Raw genomic sequence first — 23,662 nt, forward strand, 5'->3', positions numbered from 1 at the left:
CCAACATCTCTTTTCCCCCCTTGGTTTGTGTAGCAGAGCGCATTATTATTATGGGACTAGGTAAAACGCTTTGAAAGATAGCTACAGAGTTTGTGTAACCATGCGAGGAGGTTACAGGCCGACACAAGTTAATGTCTAAGTGTGTCGGTGTGTGTCTCTAAGTGTAAAATGATGGTGCTGGCACGTGTGTGTGTATGCACCAGGGGGACAGAGAGAACAAATTAATTGTTCTCTCATGGAAAACGTTGTTTAGCACTTAGTGGAGTGATTCATGCGTCTCTAAAATCAGCCTGTGCAAGTGACAGGCGAGTCCTTGCTGTCTTTTCACAGAACTACTGCTCAATGATTCATGTCCCCCAATCTGTCAGCCAGTACCGACTATTGTATGAGCTGCAGTTGGATCAAAACACAGTTTACATGTAGGACGACTTCTCAGGGGCATTTGCTTCAGCTTGATTTCCTGCATGATGAAGATAAGTTTCTGACTTGGGTTAAGGGCACCTGTAACGTCATGAGAGACCACAGAGATGGTATAAAAAGGCCAGCTACTGAGCTTGTGTAGCAGGCCTACTTGAGCTGAAGTATCTGATATCCGATGTTAAGATGATAAGTGTCCAATGAGGAATGGAACTAACAACTGAATTTAAAACGATCAGTAGTTTGGGGCCATTCTCTTGGCTATGTCTCTCTTAAAAAAGGTGATCTCTTTAGCCTCGTATCTGCTAAATAAAGGATATAACTGTCATGCATTCCTTTAAGATGAAGTGCATGCAGACTTATAAACTGCTTCTATTTGCAGTTACACAAATTGCCCTTCTTTTTGGTTTGGCCTTTCCACTCTGGAGTGGACTGCGCTCACGCCTGATTGAAGCATTTAAGCAACAAACAGCCTGCATACACTCGCTGCCTTCCGGTTACACTGCTTCAGCCACTTGGCAATGCGAGATCATTTTCACCCACCGACAACTGTGATTGTCTGGACTTCGATCTGCCAAGAAACGCTCCACACAGATGGCGAGAGAGAGAGAACACGGAGGTTGATTTCTCCGTCTCTCTTTCAGAGGGCCCCGGCAATAAGCGCGCTCTAAACATTTTCTAAGTGGGTTGATTGTGCGCTTGTTGACATGTTTGTGTGCCTACGTGAATGTAAGTGCATATTTATGAGTGTGAGCATACAGTGTGTGTCTTTCAGCGACTCATTCTGCCTGCGGAAGCTACACGGGCATTGTGGGGACTCGGCAGGGAGCTCTGCTCCCCTTGTGTTTGCCAGGAGCAGCTTTCCACCCACGGTGGGCAGGCAGGCGTGCAGGCTGGGCTGGCATTCACTGGATCATTTGGGTAGAAAGTAGGGAAGGCACACAGCCATTCATGGTAACATTATGCACATGGGGAACAGGAAAGCTCTGGCGGATCTTCTCCAATTCTCTTCTTCACCAAAAGAAGAAATGCTGTAATTGGGCCGCCGCACCGAAATAAGAAATGTGCGCACATACAGCACTTTGGTTCAGGGTGAAGACGACAGAACGTTCTGCAGGTTCAATATGTGATCGATAATAAAAATAATAATAATTTAGTTCCCTCCTAAAAATCCGGAAACATATGCAGTTTGGAAGATCAGGTTGGTGCCACACGACACGACATTGGCAAGCCAATTCAAAAGCGCACTAATCCGCACTGACCAATGATGATTGGCTCCTATGCAGTTAACAGACAGTTGGGGTCGCCAGGAGTCCGGAGTGCAGCCCGACACGCTGGGAACCATGTGTGCGTCAAAGTGCCCATATACAAGTTTCATTCATCAGATGACAGCGACTCTTAAACGCCCCGTTTTAAACAAATGCTATGTTTAATGTAACGTTAATCTAAACCTTGTAGCTCTGCTGTGTTGTCGCTCTTTATCACGGCTCATCATCGGTCAGAGTAGAAACAGGAGAATGCAAACTGACGCCAAATACAGAAGCGAAGCGAAGATTTAAAAGAAATAGTTCAGAGCAATTTGGCAGTATTGTTGTGTGTTGTTGGCTGTCGGTCCTTTTCCTTCTCTCTCTCTCTTTTTTTAATCTTTCTCTCTTCCACCGACACACACACACACACACACCTCCCACCTGCTCTCTCTCTCTTTCTCTCTCTCGCTTTCCTCACACTTTTCCCAAGATGGCGGCAGCCTCATCCATCCAGCCGCCGACCGTTCACTCTTCTCTAGCCCGGGATAGCGCACTTTCCCCGGAGATGGACAGCCCCGAGAGCCGGCAGCACGAGGACGAGGAGGCGGCGGCAGCGCAACCCCCGGACTCCGGGATTAGCCTCCGTGACCTGCCGGACCTGGAGCCCGAGGAAATCGAGAGGAGGCTGGCCAAAACTCGCAAGGAGCTGAGCAACAGGAGGAAAATCCTCATTAAGAACCTGCCGCCTGACACCACCAACCAGGTATACATGTCAGTTTACGGTGGAGAAATAACAGGGTGGAGCTCTTTTTCTCTCACCCCCCAACATTTTACGCACGCTCGCACGGACTCCTGCTTTAAGCCTTTTAACCTTCATTTCACTGCTTAGTTCTGACACCCGCGAGTGTGATCGCGGTCTCAGGTCATGACTTTGACCACATCACCTCCTGATCAGATATAAACTTTACAGGGAACTTTCCGAGTGTATCCGACTAGCTCATGGTAAACTTATCATTGTATGTAGCTTACTTGTCTTTCCTGCATGTTTTTTCCAACATGATGTCAGATTCTGATTGGGTTGGATCCACGGGCAGAGTCACTTCGAACTTCCTCTTTTTGCTGTGTGACTTGCGTTTCCCATGGGTCTCACCTCACTGTAGCTGGAAGTGCATCATTTGGCTGCTGCTATAAGTGAAACGGTGTGCCTGAATTTGACTTGTGTGCAGTCAGACTCGTGTAACAGGTGAGCTCCTGGGAAAGTAGCCAGAAGGATGCAAAGTGGGGTGTTTTTCAGCAGGAGGAGACGCTGCAAAATGCAGTCTGTCGTCTGCAGACACTCTGATTAAATCATGAAATGCATGCGGCCTTTTCTGCTTTTAGCTTTATGCCCTCTGCGCGTTTTTGCTTTGTGCTGCGTAAAGTTTAACATCAGATCTGCAGACTGGCAATCGACAGCAAGTTGTACTGTTGTAATATTGTACAAATACTGTACTCTACTGTGGCCACGACAGGTGTGGATCCCTGATCTCTGACCTTTGCCCGTTCTAAACAGTTTCCCCCAATTTCCTAAAGACAGAAAGCACATCATTTCAATTTTGCATGTTCACCGAGGACCACAGAGTGTTTTCTTTTCTTTTTTTCATTTCTCCTGCTAAGTGTGATCCATCACTTGTGTCAGCCCGCGAGCCTTTATGAGGCAGCGTGTTGAGGGCGCTGATGGTGTGTATTCCTTCAGGCTTGTACCGCCGCACATTCTTTGAGAGGCTCTCAGCCAAAGAGTGCCAGTACCTCGGCCGGGTGTTTGCGCGCTGAGCGTGGAAGAAGAGGGGGGAGGAAGGGTGAGAATGCATGGTGTGTGTGAGAAATGAGAAGTGGAGGTAAGATTGAGAGTGGTGGTGGTGGTGGAGGGTCATTTGGCTCAGGTGAAGCAGCAAAATTGGAAGCGCTCTCTCTCTCTCTCTCTCTCTCTGTGTGTGTGTGTGTGTGGTTTTTTCCCCCACATTGTCGGCGTGTCAGATGGAGCGTGATGTGCTGGGGGGGGGGACCAAGCTCAGTGGCGTGAAGTCCTGCGCTGCTGAATGTGCCACATAAATCTGTCCATTTAAAGGAGCACTGCAGGAGTGTCTCTTACTGAGACATGACACGGTGTGAGTTTCCACTGGTGGAAGTGAAGGTGATGTAGTTGGACTGACGCGAGCTCGGCCTTTAGATCTTCATAAATGAGCAGCATAGGAGAGGGGAAAAAACAAAAGTGTTTCAAATGACATCGCAGCACTCATAAATACTGTCCCCATTATGGCGAGTATGGCGTTGTGTGGAGCAGCCTCTGGGTGTGACTGTCAGAACGATCCAACATAAATCTTGTGTCAGCTCCTTAAACGTGAACTTTCTGCATCTTTCTCATTTGTTTGGACTCCACTGTTCAACAGTTGGTTGGGCTAAAATGCGATTTCAAGACACCACCTGGAGCCCCCCTTCCCCCTAATTTTTTAATTTAATTTATTAAGCAGTTTATTAACATCTTAATCAAGACTAATCAGTCAATAAACAATCGGACTCCCACGAGCACTGAAACGGAGACATCTTGTTAGTGCGCAACACATAAAATCCTGCAGCTGTTCTTGTTCGGTCCTGTGCAGAGATGCGGTGATGCTCTAAGTGCTGGTGTTTACTGTATTTTATCTTCAGTGAGGTTATAGATTTATGGCAAAGGAAAGTCCTCATTACAGTCTTATATAACCCGACTGATAGGCCCAGCAGCACCCAGCCGTCTCCATCTCCCCATTCCCCTCATTCCCACTGCCCCATTACTGAACACTCGATCGCAGGCCGCATGTGCGTGTATGTGTGTGTCCACAGTAGACTGTGTCAGATATATGGCCCCGTTGACAGTCCTCATTTTAGGGGAGAAGTGGGGGAAGGGAAAAGGGGAGGAACAGAGGAAGGGTACAGTGTGTTTGCGGTAATGAACTTGGGGAGAATTGTCACAGAAAGCCCCAGCTCCCATCAGCTTTATGGTGCTGTGTTCAGTTTTCAATTCAGTGTTTTTCTGCTTTGCATTTTTTAAATCCTTTTAAAGTCACTCTTGTTATGCAGCTGTTCAACCCCCCCCCCCCCCCAAAAAAACAAAACAAAACAAAACAAAAAAAAAACAACAACTGTAGGATACCTGCTCAGCGCTAAAGAGACTGAGCAAGGATCGAGCTGACGGACACGCTGCGAGCAGCTAAAGAGCCAGATATTTCCCTGAGGTGTTGGTACATACCAGAGCTAAAAGGGCATGAAAATTGGTCTTATATTAACTTAGCGGACCGAGAGACAGATAATAATGTTGCGCCTCGACTGCTGTATAAATAATCTAACAAGTTTGTTGGTTTCAGAGCACAGCAAGTGCTGTGTTTTAAGAAAAAGAAAAAAAGAAGGAAAGGGGGGGAAAAGGCAGTTATTGTAGGATTGTAGGTTTCAGTCATCTCCTTCCTTGAGTGCAAGTCTAACTACACTTTTTAATTTAAGCAGGTTAAGCGTCCAGTGTATACATTGTATCCTAATATATTAAAAGCCCGGGCTCGGTTGAGATCTCATCTTGAGGTCATTGTTTTTTGGACGATGTTAGATGCGCTGCAGTTTTGGGGTGGCATCCTGAATCCTGATTACCCTTCAGGTTGTCTTTGATGTGTATATGATATTAACACCTGCAGCTGTCTACAGATTTCGACCAGTGCCACTCTGTTTACCTCACTTGTACTTGATGCCACCTCGTTGCAGTGTCCATGTTAACAGCCTGGAGCAGACACAGAGCCCGCTCTGGGAAAACCAGGAGACCACTGCTCTCACAAGCATCACAAACGGCATAACATTCACAACAAACAGAAACTCGGCAATCATCTGACTTGATGTTAAGTTGTGGTTGAAGACACTCAGTTATTATGTAACTTTGTGAGCCTGGTGGATTCTACACCACAGTGGAAAGGCTGCGTGGGCTGATTAGGGGTGCTGTGTCTGTTCAGTGCTGTCCATGAATAAATCTGATTACAAATACAGAAAAATAGAGCTTTTGATATTCAGTGGTGGTGGAGGGGACTACTAGCACCAATAGTAGTACTACTAGTGGCTGTGTGAAACCCAGAGGGCATGTTTACATACTCTCGCTTTTTATTGACCGAAACCTACATTTTGGTCAACTAATGATGGCAGAGCAGGTTCACAAAACTCAAACAGAAGTTTTAAATAGCTCTCCAGGCTTTTAGCTCGAGAGATTTCCACACTACTCTACCTACACAAGTAGTCTTGTAATGGTTTGCTCTCCACATATAGACATATTCTATTGTTCAAACATGTCATGTTTGACAGTTTTAGTTCCTGCCAGCTTTTGTTCCACCTCATTCCCGCGTCATTCCTGTCCTGGAGAGGTGGCTCACATGCACTCCAAATGGCACAAGTGTCAAAATAAATTCAATTAGTGGTCCTAAGAGAACGTTGAATTGATGATGTGCCTTGACCCTGCGGCTATAAACATGCCTCTTCCAGGACAGATTTCCACCTTTTGGAACCCATCCAGACATGCAGTCGCTGAAAAACATCGCCACTTGGGTCTGGGCAGGATTAAAAAACCAAAGATGTGCTCTCTCTTCCAGATGCTGACCAACGCTCTGAAAGTCATTTGTTTTGTCCAGAATTAAAAACACATTATTTTTTTATGAGCCACTTGATCCACACACCCTGATTTCTCCGTTAACCACTATTAAGTTGATAAACTAATTGTTGGTGTCACATGCACAGTTAGCTGTGACGTGCACGGTGGCGTTACATGGTGATGCAGTCTTTTCCTTATATATGATCTTTGTAGGAACGCAGCTGAAAGTCAGCTCAAAGTCAACACATTTACCACACAACACCCAAGTTTCATTTTACCACTTAAAACATTCATCACAGCAGATATAACCGTCTGCTAGCTGTGGCATTTTAACCTGAAAAACCTCCGTGTTTAGTACATTGTTGCTTCCAGGAAATGGGAGTAAAGGGAGCTAAAAGGTTCCATAAAAGGGATTTGCTAATATTGGACTGCGAGGGTTATGTGAATAAGATGCCAGTCATGCAGATGAATAATGCCAGTTTCAGATTATAGTATGCATGATAGCCCAACTCAAATTAGGCTAAAGTATTTAAAATTCATAGCGTCTGCGTTGTGCAGTCCTAATATAGTCCCAGAGTTGCTTTCCTCTTTCTATTCGTAGGCCTTTCAAAGCACATGACAGCCAACATCACACATGCGCCATTGTTCATTTACAATCTCGTGTGCAGAAATCTACCCCGTTCGCCTTCCCACTGACATCATGTAGGCCGTAAAAGACGGGGAAGCAACGGCAAAGATTTGACTATGAACGCGTAATCTGACAGGGCTACTATCTTGTATCAGATACTGTGTAGTCGCAACCTGCAATTAGTTGGAAGTAGCGGGAAGTACAGCCGGAAGTTGACACAACTTTTAATAATTCCAAGCAGCGAGTCTAAAATCATTTTCAGAGGCACAACAGTGTAAAATAAACGGGGGCAGTGTGGTTTTATTTGCACAGAGGAGGTTAACTTCCAGGGTCTTCTGCCAAGTTCTTGAATTAATCAGCTTAAAGACAAACACAAAACTTTTTTACAAGAGGTGTGTGTGTGTGTGGGGGGGGGTGATATGTTTGTTTGAACACCATGAAAATGTGTGTGTTTTGCATATGTACAGGTAAACACAAATGCATGTAAATATGACAAAGCAGCATGCATCTGAGCTGCTCTTTCCACCCACCTTCTCGCCTTACTTTGCATGCTGTGGTGTGTGTGTGTCTGTGTCATGAGCAGATGTTCATGAAATCTGCCACTCCTGACAGTGGGCGGCCTTTATCGAGCCAGTGTGCAAACGCGCTGTTGTGATTAGCTGTTTACGCTGGCATTAGTCACCTTGAAGTTTTGCACATGTTCGTGTCACAGTTATCTGAAGACACACCTGTTAGACTTTTCGTACAACCAGCGCACTGTCACAATGCTACAGCTTTGTTTTTTGCATGTTTCACGGCACAGTTTGGCTGCGAGTCGGGTATGAAGGTGACATTATGTAGGTGAGATAATGGAGTTGGCTGGAGATCTGACGCTGAGCGAGCTCGGGTCCAAAAGATGGTGGAGAGGAAAAAGGCTTGTGTTGTAACTGATGGTTTGAGAGGGCTGATTTTAAAAAACAAACCGTATAAAGCTGTTCATTAAAGCATTTTGTAAACTGATAACGGCCGGGTTATTTTTATGTCATAGCATATTTCAGCTGAAAGTTAAAAAGGGGATTCTTTTTTCCGGTATTTCTTTCTGAACTGTTTGAGAGTAAACAACGAAAGCGGGGCTCGTGCTGACTGGATAAAAGGTTTCAAAGTAACTTGGATGGAAATGCATTGACTGGATGAGTCCGGGAATAATGGATGGCAGACTAATAGGATAAAAGGCTAAAGGGAAATAACGAGTGTGTTTGAGGAGTCCCGTGGCAAGGTGGCTACCTTGGTTGAACCGTGACTATAATTTCCCAGACTTCTAAAACGATCTTAACTCTCAGCACTGGTTAACATGTGTTTGGACTTCACAGGAGCCCTGCTGTTCACAACTGCTGCCACAGTTGTGTGTGTTTGTAAGTGTGACAGTTGACATTGTCCCGGAGGCTCTTAACTAAACTTCTGGATGCTGTGCATTAATACAAACCTCTGCAACGTGATCGAGCCTTTGGAGCGTGATTTGCCGAGAGACTCGAGAGATCAACGTGAGCTGTGTCTGAGCAGCACGTTTGACCTCGCCGCAAAGGTCACGGGCCTCGTGACAACGACTGTAAAGCTCGCCGGGTTCCACATCTGTCACCCAAAACAAGAGAAACCACACATTAAATCCAGCAAGTGACAACTAGAGTGCAGGAAGTGAAGCATACTTGAGCTGATGGGTCTCATTTTGTTCTGTGCATTAACAGCTTGAAGTCATCCATCCCTGCTTTATTCCCATAAATCACTTTCCGGAGGCTTGATCTTGCCACAGGGAACAATGAGATCTGTCACCACGTCTGCAATTATACTGTAACAAACAGCAAAAAACCCCAAAAGATTATCATGCCTTCATGAAAAGAAAACCCACTGATTAATGAAGTCCACCTGACAGACTGATTCTGTTATATAAAGGATGTAATTATACAGTTTTGAAGGAATTTGCACATTTCAAATTTAGACTTCTATTCAGCCTGGAGATGTAATCGCCCCTGGTTGTTGTTTTTGTGTCTGTTAAACTGATGCAAAGTCACGCTGGAGTCAAAAGTACTGCGTGCATACTCTCACAGATTCTTTAGCAGTGACTGGGTGCATCAGCTACAGGTGAACATCGCTCCTTCAGAGGGATTGCATCACCTTACGGCAATTCAAAAGTAAATCTATTGCAACGTTAATTTTTAAACTGTGTTTCAGACTGTTTCACTAATGGAATTTTCCAAGCTGGAAACGCAACAAAACCCAGGTTGTTGGTCCTGGTTATGATTAATTAAGATTGGCAATGATTAAAACAAGAGTGTGCAGTGGTAGACACTGCTGTACATCCAGCCTGTTGGTGTGCAGGGTGCTTCTGCTGGAGCCCAGTACAAGAGGCCATTTAGCTTTTTATGTCTAAGAGCTTCTCGGCAAGCGTTCACATTTCTCTGCAGTTGCTTTGCTTATGTTGCCGTGACGATGCGTTTTAAGTACCGTGCAGTTTTCTGACATTAACTCAAAGCCTGATTGTGGACGTCTTAGAAGTGTAGACTTATACTTCGCCGCCATTGTGCAGGTGCTTCAGCACATTTTAATTTATAATATCTCAAGTGGGGAAACGCCACACGAACCAACTCAAACAAAAATAATGGCTGTTTTTAAATGACGGTTTCACCCTGTGATGGCAGGAGTCTGTTGCTGTGTTGAGTGGGAGTGGCTGTGGGCTCGGTGAGGGGAAAAATAACCTCAAATTTGAGCCCTGTCGCTTCAGGGCCGGAGACAAGCAGAGACGGGTGGGTGTGAAAAGGGGGAGGGAGGCGGGGTCACCCTGGCTGACAGCAGAATCTGTCCTGTCTCGGGGCAAGCCACCTGCTTCCTTCAGCCCACTGGTTCTGCGCTGGCCGAGATCAAATTAGTCAGCTTATCAAGGAAGAAAAAGTGAAGGGAAGAAATGGACAGAGGCAGACGGCTAAATATCGTCGTTCTGTCCTCGAAACGCAGCTTCAGTCGGTAACAACAAGAATGCTTGAACCCGTGCGTTTGGTTGATAAATATGCATTAACACCTTTAAGCTGACAAAAATGGCATTAAATGAACTAAACACCAGTTCAAACATAAGATTCTTAAACAAGGACATTAGCTAAAGTTTTCCCGACAAATTAGTTTTACTTGAAATCAAACATTTTGATTCAGATTCATTCTGTTTGATTGTGTAAAGAAGACATAAAAGTAACATGAAAGCGACATGGAAACCCCCAAGTTGCACATAAAATAAAAGGACAGTATCTTTTCATTGTAGCACATTAAGGCTTAGTAGGTGATTCGAGGTGTTAAAAGAATCTGTTTTTTTTTTTTTTCAGGCGATCCCGTGCAGTGGTGATGAATACTTATCGTGTGTGACTCTTTAGCTCACCCACTGAAATCAGCCACTTTAGCTCCTCTCCCTTGAAGGCTTCTGTTCCCCCCCGATTGGCTGCCTCTCACAAACAGATGCTTTGAACAGCAAGTGGGTGGGGCTTTAAGATATCCCCTCTCTTTGAACTTACATGCATCCAAAAGTAGATCAAACCAAGCATTTAGAGCTGAGCTGAGGCCTGAGCTGTTGTGCACAAACGTTTCAACTTTGACTACGTTTAATATGATATTAATGTTAAAAAAAAATGCTTCATAGGCTTCTTGCTTAGTCAGTACTAATAAAACAAAATTTCTTACTAACTATTCATGATGTACTGGGAAGCATCATCAGTGAGCCTGGGTTCACTGGGGGGTTTCTGTGGCTCAACTTCACTCCCAGCCTTGTCCTAAAGCCGTGCCGTGCCATTCTCATTTGCTGTTAGCGACGGGTAAAGGGGAGGGTGATCTGCTGCCTGGTGACGTTACCTGGATCCGAGGCTACAGGTGCTACCGGGAGGGACAGAGGTCTGTGGGTTGTGTCCTGGCATTCCTGTGCGCTGCTCTCGTCTCTCCTTGTCCTGACATTTCACTCTGACCCGGTGGATTTTCTGGCACACTTGGCCGCAGATACATCTTGTTTCATGGGTCATGGATATTTTTTCTTCTTTAAATCAATTCTAGGCAAATGTCCAGTTTACCTCTGTACCCTTCTCTGTCCCAGCTATACAGGGAGTGCAGAATTATTAGGCAAATGAGTATTTTGTCCACATCATCCTCTTCATGCATGTTGTCTTACTCCAAGCTGTATAGGCTCGAAAGCCTACTACCAATGAAGCATATTAGGTGATGTGCATCTCTGTAATGAGAAGGGGTGTGGTCTAATGACATCAACACCCTATACCAGGTGTGCATAATTATTAGGCAACGTCCTTTCCTTTGGCAAAATGGGTCAAAAGAAGGACTTGACAGGCTCAGAAAAGTCAAAAATAGTGAGATATCTTGCAGAGGGATGCAGCAGTCTCAAAATTGCAAAGCTTCTGAAGCGTGATCATCGAACAATCAAGCGTTTCATTCAAAATAGTCAACAGGGTCGCAAGAAGCGTGTGGAAAAACCAAGGCGCAAAATAACTGCCCATGAACTGAGAAAAGTCAAGCGTGCAGCTGCCAAGATGCCACTTGCCACCAGTTTGGCCATATTTCAGAGCTGCAACATCACTGGAGTGCCCAAGAGCACAAGGTGTGCAATACTCAGAGACATGGCCAAGGTAAGAAAGGCTGAAAGACGACCACCACTGAACAAGACACACAAGCTGAAACGTCAAGACTGGGCCAAGAAATATCTCAAGACTGGTTTTTCTAAGGTTTTATGGACTGATGAAATGAGAGTGAGTCTTGATGGGCCAGATGGACGGGCCCGTGGCTGGATTGGTAAAGGGCAGAGAGCTCCAGTCCGACTCAGACGCCAGCAAGGTGGAGGTGGAGTACTGGTTTGGGCTGGTATCATCAAAGATGAGCTTGTGGGGCCTTTTCGGGTTGAGGATGGAGTCAAGCTCAACTCCCAGTCCTACTGCCAGTTTCTGGAAGACACCTTCTTCAAGCAGTGGTACAGGAAGAAGTCTGCATCCTTCAAGAAAAACATGATTTTCATGCAGGACAATGCTCCATCACACGCGTCCAAGTACTCCACAGCGTGGCTGGCAAGAAAGGGTATAAAAGAAGAAAAACTAATGACATGGCCACCTTGTTCACCTGATCTGAACCCCATTGAGAACCTGTGGTCCATCATCAAATGTGAGATTTACAAGGAGGGAAAACAGTACACCTCTCTGAACAGTGTCTGGGAGGCTGTGGTTGCTGCTGCACGCAATGTTGATGGTGAACAGATCAAAACACTGACAGAACCCATGGATGGCAGGCTTTTGAGTGTCCTTGCAATGAAAGGTGGCTATATTGGTCGCTGATTTGTTTTTGTTTTGTTTTTTAATGTCAGAAATGTATATTTGTGAATGTGGAGATGTTATATTGGTTTCACTGATAAAAATAAATAATTGAAATGGGTATATTTGTTTTTTGTTAAGTTGCCTAATAATTATGCACAGTAATAGTCACCTGCACACACAGATATCCCCCTAAAATAGCTAAAACTAAAAACAAACTAAAAACTACTTCCAAAAACATTCAGCTTTGATATTAATGAGTTTTTGGGTTCATTGAGAACATGGTTGTTGTTCAATAATAAAATTATTCCTCAAAAATACAACTTGCCTAATAATTCTGCACTCCCTGTACAAGTTATGCCTCTCGAAATGGTTGTTTTTTGATGAGTTCGGACAGATCTGGGAAATCGGCATTTTCTTACTACACTCCTTGGACATGGAGTTATTAAACCATGCCTCTATTAGCAAAATTAAAAGCAGATGTGCAGTGAAGGAGACTTGTAGGTGTTTCTTTTGAGAAGCCACTTAATTTTTAAGAATTTAGTCATGCGTGTTTTTATATTGTGTATTATTTTTGTCGATCTCATGTTTTATTTGTAGCACTTTTGGGACGTTTGTCTTTTCTTGTAAAGGAAACTTTGATCTCAATGGGACTTGCCAGTAAAATAAAGGTTAGAGATCTCACCCAAACACAAGTCAGCTGGAACTGGCTGTGCCACTGAACTGAGCTGGATGAGCAGATAAGAGAATGGATGGAGAACGCAGCTATTTACATACACTCATCTATTGAGGAGTGCAAATAAAAAAAATTCTCAACAACTTCCATTTGTGTGCTGCACTTCCACATTAAGAGTTTGGCAGCCAGTGCACTGTGCACCTCTTTGATCACGTGCCTGCGGCAGCTGAGGTTGATGATGGGCTTGAATCCCTGAGCCTGCTGTGCTGCTTCCCTGCATCAGCTGTCTCTACTCAACTGGAAGTAAGAAAGCATCCAAAGAAGGCAAAAAAAGCAAAATGGTAAGAAAGGGAATAATGAAGACATAGAGTGAACTCTTATCATTTTTTTTGTCTTACAAATGTGGAGGGGGGTGGGGGAAGAGGTTATATTGAGAAATAAAATTTGAGATTCTCTTTTTTTTTTGGTTGTTTTTCCCTAAAGGGTAACATTAATTTGGCATGGAATTTTGACTGGGGCTAAAGTTTTGTCCAGTGCCAAAAAAGAAAGGATTTTAAGTAGATGGAGTGGAAAGGCTGGATGTAGAGGGGAAAGAAAAAAGGTTGAACGTGAATTGAAGGAGGAAACTTGTTAAACCAAAGGAATTTGAGCAGTGCCAGTGCGGTGTGACTGTGTAGAACTAGCATCCAGAACAAGGTGTGGAAACTCAAAGAGTGTGTTTGAGAGCCTCAAAGAAAAAGAGAAGTGTGCACTCGTGTGTATTTATGCTTGTCTGCTAACAATATGTGAGTTTGCATGTTTTCTAAGAAGCTCTCCTGGCAGCCATTTGATGGGCCAGTGAACCGTGCTGTGCATGGTTTGAGCCACCTGTCTCGCACACACACCCACACACACACATCTCCGACCAGATATGGAAAACAAAGTATTTGAGATGTGTTAGACATGCCCCATTTTTAATTTCCCCCAAAGAGCCTGTGTTGTAGCTGGATGCAGCCGTTACAGTAGACACGGGCAAAGTTTACGCTGTCTCACACCTCAGCGCCAAAGTTTTAGCGTTTCCGATTACAGCTCCAGTAATGTGACTGGTAATCACGCTGTCATTGTAATGATAACACACGAGTGTGGGAGCACCTCTCTGTTTGCTGGTAGGCCCTGGGCTTCAACCCCTCTCCTCTCTGTGGCATAAATCACGCAGTCACTGCCGGTAAGCAGGCCAGGCAGAGCGCGTTTGTTCCCCTAATCCCTCAATCTCTCTGTCACACAGACACGCCAAGTTGAAGCGATGTCCCACTGCTACTTTACCCGAGTGGTCCTGTTTGTGTTTTTAAGCCTTCTCATTTATGATGACAGGTGTCACAGCAAACACATTTTTCTCTTGTCATTCCTCGTCTGACGAGTAAAAATCGTTCTACTCTGGTACGCTGACCTTTGTGTTTTCCATTATCTTTTATACTTTCCCTTGTATAGAACCTTCTGTACAGCAACTTTCAGATTGTAACAGGACAATTGGAAACACCTAAACCGACAGATGAAAGCAGTAGAAGGGTTCGCCCAGACAAACCCAGGGAAGCAATTTGCCGTCTGCTAGCTCTTTACATTGGGATTGATTGAAGGTGAGATTTAAAGGACAGTAGCTGACAAAAACAGTGATGAAGCATGCCATTTCACATTACGGACATCACAGTAATATAGCGCTTGTGACACTTGTGATTAATCCACAATGTGAAATGATTTCTCTGAGCCTGCCTCCTGGGACATTGAAGCGGTTAGTGTCAGCCACAGAAGTGCTGCTGAGGATTCGGTGTCTTGTTTAAAGTCACCGAAACTAAATTGAAGTAATCTGTTTGAAGACGGGCCGCTTTGACTGTTTCCACAAACTGTGGTGCTGAAAAAGCCCAAAGCATATGTTAGGCATCAAAGCGATGAAAGGATATTTTAGAATAATTATGTGCCGTTAATGCTGGGAAATGAGACAGTTTCTTGTTTTTCCTTCCTGTTTCACAAACCCTCCGGAACAGGGGATTCAAACAGAAGGTCCGGGGGCCAAAATCGACCCAGCGGGGACTCCAGTTCGGCCCACTGGACAGCTCACAAAAAATGTGAGAGAGGATCTAAATTTTTTGGGCTTCTAAGTGTAGTTTTCACAAGTTTTTCAGCTTTACTACTGATAAAGACCTCCCCCATGGCCATTTATATTACAGCAAAGTAATTAGTAATAGTTAAATGACAGAAACGTTCCTGTTTTTTCACTAATATAGAAAGTTCTTAATGTACAATAATGAAAAAATTAAGAAAAAGCTTTGTTTTATTATTACAGGACAGTCTTATCGATGAGAAATCAGAACTTTTACTGCAATCTGTTTCTTACAATTTATGCCCAAAAAGTTACAGTGACAGATTTCTTTGATGTACCAGAGCGGCATCTCTTTGTTATGCAGAAAAGTAGATAACCCCTTTAAAAGAAGATATCAATGGTCCAGCCCATTCGAGGTTAAAGTGGGCCGTATGTGGCCCACAGTGTACAATGAGTATGACATACCTGCTATAGAAACTACTGATTGGATCGACTAGTCTGCTGGTTTGATGCTCCTTTTGTATGAGATGTTAAAATGGGAAGGTATGCCTGTAAGCCTACACCCCGTTCACTTTAACGCCGTTCACGGCACACAATAGATAAGCAACAACATTTACTCGTATCTTGGCAAGCACCAGTTTGAGTAGCTTGAAATGAACGTCATGTAGATTGATCTGTGGTGATGGGCGGTGTGCTTCATTTTGTGCCGGAGCTGTTGATCAGCAAACGCAGCTGGAACATACAGAGTGCGGTGCCCACAGGTGTGTAGATGATTATCAGCTGTTTCAGGTGGTGCTTGTCATTTCATTTTCCCTTTAATAGTATTCAGACGTTGCTGCTATCAAATTCTTTATCTAGCTCTTTCTCTCAGGGCACTTTGCTTTAATGCTCCACCAAGTGTACACCCACACATGCACTTACTGATTTGGCCGTGGGCTTGAAGCAAGTGCTGGGTACTGACTGGACTTGCTGGAAATGTCAGCGTTTTAAAGTGTTCAAGCATGCACAGGGAACATTACAGCGCTGAATGAAGTGGATGGCATGTTTTGTTGGATGTAAAGAAACTGGTTGACTTTGTTGATCTTTGTAGTAGTAGTAGTAGTAAGAAGAAGAACACAGTGTAGCTGAGTGGGACTGCTAAAATCAGGATTATTTGTGGCTAGCAGCTGAAAAGTTTGGTTTTAGGTGACTTTGCGTGTTTGTTGTGCCGTTTAATTTTAAACTGTAGAGTCGAACTAAAATGTACACTGAAGTATATCGCACAGAAACTCACAACATTGAAATAAAGTGTAACTGATGAGAGAGCCCACTACAGCAGTCCAACAGAACACTGTTAGACTTTCAACATGACATTTCAGAAATGATGTGGAAACCTTTGCAAGTGTATCAGTTTTCTTTGTCACTCCTTTTGCTGCTATTCTTCTTTTCAGACAGTACAATATGGAAAATTTGCTAGAGGTGTTTTTCTTTTGTTGGTGATACGTTTATATTGAGGATGTCACCAGAAAACGCAATAGTGCTTCTTTTTTTGTTTGGATTTTTGTTCTTTTTTTGGTAGTCTGTAGGCAGTGTATGCTCTAGGACAGAAATTCTTTATGAATTTCTTTATGAACTCACGTCAACCACTGGAAAAACTACAAAAAGATGACGCCTAGTCCAGCTGCTGTGATGTCTCCGACCCATGTTGTTGTAAGAAGGGCAATAACAACTTGATATGGAGGTACTTTCCATCGTTATCTTGAAATACATGTCATCAGTTTTTTTTAAGACCGATAGCATTTTTGTTGTGAAATCAACCATGTTCTTAGGCATGAGTGTCAAACATGAGGCCCGGGGGTTGTTAAGGAGGAATATATATACATACATGATTAAAGTAAGATGATAATTAATGTAGCTAACTGTGTAGTAATGTTAGGATGGTTGCCAAGTAACCTACTAACAACTCAGTTTGTGCCCATATTAAGATTTCAAATAAACCATAACCATGTCAGGGAGTTTTAAACAACTTTTTAATAAAATAGTTTATATTTAACTACATGAGATAATTGTCTTGCTTTGACTTTGAACTTGGAATTGAGAATTATGTATTTCCACTGTACCCACTACTACATTTTTTGGCATGGTGATATGGTAAAATAGTAAATGGACCGGTACATTTATAGTGTTTTTCTACTTTATTTCAGCACTTAAAGTGCTTTCTTACAATGAGCTTAATTAAGTGTCCTTTTAGAGTGCTTTTAATCCAACATTCACACACTCATCAGAAGCAACTTGGGGCTCAGTACCGTGCCCAAGGATACGTTGAACTGCAGAATAGTAGACAACTCGCTCTCTCTTGAGTTGCTCTGTATCCCAGTAACTGGACTAACATAAAGGAAGATAAGAAGGATTATTTTTAATACTTGGATGCAAGTCTGCCTGAACTTTGGAACCCTAGGAGATGACAAAATACAGAGTTTTCTCCTTGAAGAGCATCTGCCAGGCATCTAAAGTGAGAAAAGTCAGGCCAGTAGATTCACTTCCAAGCTAAACCATGTTTAGTTTCAGCTTGTGATTCTTTCTGCCTCCAGTTATCTGTACAGGCTCAATTAGGCGGAGGGCAGGTGACCGTCTCAGCCATTTGACATTTTGTTAGTTTGCCTTGAGAAGCCCTTGGCTTTATTTTACAGTATGCTTTAGTTCAGCGGTCCCCAACCTTTTTTGCGCCACGGACCGGTTTATGCCCGACAATATTTTCATGGACCGGCCTTTAAGGTGTCGCGGATAAATACAACAAAATAAAACTAGTACCGGAAAAAAGAAAATTTATTCATAACACACGTGAAAAGACCCAGGAAAACCGAGTAAACGATAAAAACGATAACAAAATAACGCTGAAAACCGATAAAAACCCTGAAAACTATACATTTCACACCTGAGCCTCAACTCTTGCGGCCCGGTACCAAACGACTCACTGACCGGTACCGGTCCGAGGCCCGGGGGTTGGGGAGCGCTGCTTTAGTTCACTATTCATCTGTGCCATGAAGTGCTTTCCTGTTAGTTTAACAACATTTCAAATAATCTGAGCAGCATTCCTTTATATGCTTAAGAATCCACCCTGCTACCCAGTTCCATTGGAAGTCGTGCATGGACATGTCATTACACTGTGTCTCCACAGGCTTTGGATCACAAGCCTTTCCTCTCCTTTTCCATATTCTTCTCTTCACATCATGTGGGAACAATTCATGGTTTAATTTGCTCAAAGGGTCTTGTTCCAGAAGTGGGGAAAAAAATCAAAATGAGTCTTTCTGTTCTTGAGGATTACTAGTGATTTCCATATTGAGGTAAACCATCTCTATTCACTAGGGCTGTCCTGAATGCCATGTTTGAGCTCTGATGAAGTAATAATAATAATAATAATAATGATGATAATCAACAGGGAATAGTCAAAGCTTCCTCGCTAAAAATCTAACAGCAGATGGACTGTGATATGCGCATCCAATCGCCGAGCACACACTGAATAGCCCAAAGGCGGGCAGTTTAATAAGGAATTCTATTTTGTCTTGCATTCTTGATGAAGTGCAAGACAAAAAATATTGAAACTGTGAATCCTCCATTAGACAGAATAATACAAATTTATTCAGCCGTACTGCCAATCCGGTCTGTAGGTTTGCCTGTCTGTGTCTCTGTACTGAGCCCAGTGGCTGTTTTGAAACACGTACAGAAGTGCTAATTAGAAAGCTGTTGAAATAGCGTAGTGGGACTCTCAATGAAACAAAGAGCAACATTATTGAACAGCATGATTGGAAGTAGAGATCATTAAAACATGGAATGTAAAAGGAAATGGGGTGAAACAAACTGGAATTTCATAAAATAAAAAAAGGAGCAGCCTGGTGTGCTCAACTGGTAAATTGTACGGCTAAGACAGGAGGCTGGATTGTTTGTGCTCCTAAAAATAGTCTTTAAATGTCTTGTGATGTGCCAGTGCTGTGAGAAACAAACTTTCAGCTCAATTTAAGTACAGAATAGCAGAGGGCCATGCAATAAAATGGCTTTGGAGAAAGATGGTCACTGAGTGGTGTAATTTAGCCATGTCTCAGTGTCACAAAGTGCACTGCAGTGTCTGACCGTATGCTGTCCAGAGCAGTAACTACTAATGAATAACTTTTACATTTTCTTTGCCTCCGCATCCTGTGAAAAGTCCCGTGTTTTTGTTACTTGTCATTTTTCTTCATCACATACACAAGGGGATTTCTAGCTTCAAGTTGGTGTTCTTCTTAATATAAGAGCTCTGCTTTTTTGTCAGAAACACGCCATTAATGCCAGACAAAGACCAAAAAGAGTAGAAGAAAAGCAACAATTGTGAGACAGCTTTAAGTGACTAGAAACATGCAAGCACTTAAACAAAGGACAAAGAAGTAGAGCTTTGGGGATCATTTGTTGAAATGATGACATATTTAGGTGGCTTTCCTGTTGAATTCCATGTTTATCTTGTTATTTAATTGCTTGTAACCGGTGTTGTAATGATATGCTTGTGTGTTGGCATTGTAATGCAAGAAAAAACAAAAAAATCTTTGTTTACCAGCTCGTTTTTGACTATAATTGAGTCCCTTGAAAGCATGATGCAGTCTTCATTTCCTGACAGCTGACGAAATATGCCGATGTGTATTTTTCCACTGCATTTTCTAAAATACAATTTTATTTTTGTCTATTCTAATGAAGAAAACTCTCTTAATATGCTTAAGAAAAGGATATTTTTTTTATTTCACAGTACAAACAGAAATAATCAAACAAGTTTAATTTGTTTAATTATTTAATTTCAGGTAGATTTTTTTACCCTTCAGTGTACTTTCAGAATAATGCTGCCAATACCCTGAAACCACTTCTGTCTTAAGCAAGACAGATGAATCACCAAAAGTCCAAAGCAAAATACCTCTTTGTATATAGATTTTTATATCTCTCTTTGGCTCTTTCCCCCCTCTCTGTGATTATAGCTCGCTCTGCACTGATTTTAAGGGTGAGTGAGCTGACCCTCTGTGTGGGCTGCCTTGCATGGCCTTCGCTGATATAAAACATGGCTGTTCTGTGTGCACGAGTGGGCTGTTAGAAGGGTAGAAAGAAAGAAGACTGTACACATTAGAAAGCCTAATCACCTCCGTCGTTGTCTGACTGAACATTGATGCGATAAATGAAAGTGGAAATGTTTTCTATGAAGTGTCTGTCCACCTGACCTCCCACAAATGCCAAAGCTACATTCGCTCTTGTGCGAGTATTGTATTAAAGAGAGCTCCAGTGTTATAATTATGCAAAGGTGATTTCTTTGTTTTCTGTCTTTCAATGGAAGCACAAAAACTAACCAGCATTAAATGACAGGAAAGGAGAGCATGGCGTATAGGCAGCATTAGCAGAAAATAAAGAGCTGCTGTGTCCTTACAAATGCTTATCAATTCATGAAAGACTGTTGCCACTTTTGTGTTGTTGTTCATGCTCAAGCCCTTCTAAAAACCAGCTTGTATTGTTGACTATGCGTTTGAATAAAACTGGGTAGGAACATAAAAAGTAGAGGGAGAGAATACCTCCACGTTTATGTAGTGCCTCAGTATTGCTGCTCTTGGACAGGTATGATAGTGACTAAATCCACAAGGGTGCTTGTTGCATATCTTTAAAAGAAAAAATCAGTAAACTCTATCAGGAAGGCTAACAGAGTCAGCCGTGGACAGCAGAGGCTGTAACGTATTGTGTTATGATCTTTTTTTCTCTTTTACTTACCTTTATTACATCCTAGCACTAAAAAGACAAATAACACATTTTGCTGGAGAGTGGAATCTTCTTTTGTACTTTAGTATTAGTTTGTGTCCCTGGTGTAGTTGGATAGAGTGCTGATCTTTGTATTAGCCCAACACCAGATAGAATCATTTCTTTTTTTAAGAATACACTCCCAATAATAATAATAATAATAATAATAAACTTTATTTATAAAGCACACTTAAAAACCAAGGGTATTCCAAGGCGCTTAACAAGTAACATAGAGAATATAAGGAAGCTAATAGAAATGGGACCAAAGCAACTACTAGGTATTCAAGCAGGTAGCTGTCACTGATACATAGGAAAGCAACAGGTACAGCGCTAACAAGAAATTAAATGAGCATAAAAGTGCATGATATAAAATCATAAAAGAAATATTAACTAGAAGGAAAGGCAAGATTGAATAAGTGGGTTTTTAGTCGTGATTTGAACAGTGCAATGGAATCAGATGCGCGGATGTCGAGAGGAAGGTTATTCCACAGTACCGGGGCAGCCAGAGCAAATGCACGGTCACCCCGGGACTTCAGCTGAGATCTAGGTTGCATCAGAAGTAGTTGAGTGGCAGATCTAAGTGTTCTAGCAGGAGTATGTGGTTTGAGAAGTTCACTAAGATAACTCGGCGCTGATTTATTAATAGTTTTGAATGTAGGAGTAATATTTTAAATTGAATATGGTACTTTATGGGCAGTCAATCCAAGCTAGCTAGAACAGGAGTAATAGGGCAAAATTTCCTGGTACCAGTCAAGAGGCGGGCTGCTGTATTTTGGACTGTTTGAAGTCTAAGAAGAAGAGAAGAGGGAAGACCGTAGTACAAGGAGTTACAATAATCCAACTTGGAGGTCACAAAAGCGTGAATAAGCTTCTCCAGGTCCTCATGTGGAACATAATGCCTAGCCTTAGAGATAAGGTGCAGTTGGTGGAAGCTAGATCTCACTACAGCAGACACTTGCTTATCGAGTTTGAGCGAGCTGTCCAGCAGTACACCCAAGTTACTGACATAGTCACAGGAAGAGCTAGCAAAGGAACACAGGGCAGCACAGAGTTGGGCATGAGGGATTTTACTGTTGAACACCACAATCTCAGCCTTCTTATCATTTAAAACAAGAGAATTACTCAGGAACCATTCTTTGACCTCCCGCATGCATTCTTGAAAGTAGTGCAGGGACACAGCAAGGTCATCAGTAAGTTCAAAATAGATCTGTATGTCATTGGCGTAACAGTGGAAGGCGATATTGTATTTTTCAAAGATTGCGCCTAGAGGGAGCAAATACAATGAGAAGAGAATAGGGCCTAAAACTGGTCCTTGAGGCACACCACAACAGACCGGAGCGGAGGAAGAGGAGAAGGTGCCCAAGTTAACTGAGAAGGATTTATCAGCGAGATATGATTTAAACCAGTTGAGGGCAGTGCCTCTAATACCCACAGTGTGCTCAAGTCTTAGTAATAAAATGTTATGGTCCACCATATCAAAGGCCGAAGAGAGGTCCAGTAAAACTAGGACCATAGAGCGTCCAGTAGTATTCATTACAAGAATATCATTAAGAACTCTAACCAACACTGTTTCAGTGCTATGCAATGGCTTAACAGCAGATTGAAATTTCTCAGCAATATTGTTTGTGTCCAAGTACACCTGGAGCTGGGAGAGAACTAGTCTCTCCAGGATCTTGGACAAGAACGAAAGCTTAGAGATCGGTCTGTAGTTTGAAAGGTCATAACAGTCAGAGTTTCTTTTTTTAAGAATCGGGTGGACTACAGCATGCTTAAAAGTCAAAGGAACACAGCCTGAGAGCAAGGAAAAGTTCATAAGAAATAGGATACTAGGTCCATTTACATCAAAACAGTCCTTAGCTATGCGAGATGGAAGAATGTCAAGCACAGTATTAGTATTATTCATTTGAACAACACGAAAAACAACAATTACCTGTTTAAAAAAACAAATCAGTGCAAATATGGAAACTTCCCATCAAAGACATTTTTGCAGAGAAGTTTGTTCGATTGAAAAGTGAGTTTCAAGTAATCATGCTGACATCATCAGGGTTTTTTAAAGGGTGTAAGTGCTGTCTGAGCTCTTAGTTATTTTGAAAATTTGCGTTATTTTTAGTTGTTTTGTACCATTAGCCCCACAACTTTGTTCAAAGCTTTGCTTTTGCTTTCTTGTGCAGTGTCCATTCTTTCAATTTCACCAGAAAAGCACAACATTTAATGAAAAAAGCTTTACTTCTGCTTATGCAAAGAATAAATCTTCATCTGTGGAGTAAAGGAGATTTTTTTTAATGGGGTTTCAGTTTATTTCAGTTGTTGGTATAACTAACTTGTGTTAACATTGAGCCCTGTATCAATTATGACATTAGACTATATAATTATATATGACAAAAATTTACCTTTGTTTAGCTGCTGAGCCAATGCTAATGCTAATTAGCGTTTGCTAATGTTAGCTCACTGGAGGTTAATTAGCTTTGCTGGCTAATGTAATTCAGTGCATTAACACTAAGCAGCTACGTCAAAAAGTTTTCAACTTACATAAATTAAATCTTCTATTAGATGGTTTTTAGGATCTATAAGAATAAAATCATCTTTTTATTTATTCTTAGCTTGTCAATGGATTTCAGCTTACATATCTGAGTCAATAGCTGTTACTAGACTACAGTAGAGAACGATGATGAGCATCTGTCACAAGCTAATAATGCAAAGGTTTCTCTCACAGTTTGTGTATTGGAATGTAATAGCTTACTTTTCCATTTAAGATAGAACCTTTTTTTTCCCTTGTATATTCACTGCTTAAGTCTTTCATTGTGTTTGTATTTATTCTGATATTTTTCCAAAACAGCTTTTTAAGATCATTGTGGTTTACTGATACTACCTTGATTATTGTATAATCAAGAGTTTTG

At 42.4% G+C, this 23,662-nt stretch overlaps 1 protein-coding gene across 1 annotated transcript in view; it reads left to right on the forward strand.

The window, feature by feature from the left end:
- The first annotated feature begins 1,282 nt into the window (after window positions 1–1,282).
- raver2 (ribonucleoprotein, PTB-binding 2) overlaps window positions 1,283–23,662 on the forward strand; it is a 97,978-nt gene continuing 75,598 nt past the window's right edge. The window contains exon 1 of the mRNA XM_040013547.1: window positions 1,283–2,427. Within this exon, the coding sequence (XP_039869481.1) occupies window positions 2,155–2,427 (273 nt within the window). The 5' untranslated portion in view covers window positions 1,283–2,154. The remainder of the gene's footprint in view (window positions 2,428–23,662) is intronic.

The sequence above is a fragment of the Simochromis diagramma genome, unplaced genomic scaffold, assembly GCF_900408965.1.
Source record: "Simochromis diagramma unplaced genomic scaffold, fSimDia1.1 OVJJ01000649.1, whole genome shotgun sequence".
Classification (NCBI taxonomy): domain Eukaryota; kingdom Metazoa; phylum Chordata; class Actinopteri; order Cichliformes; family Cichlidae; genus Simochromis; species Simochromis diagramma.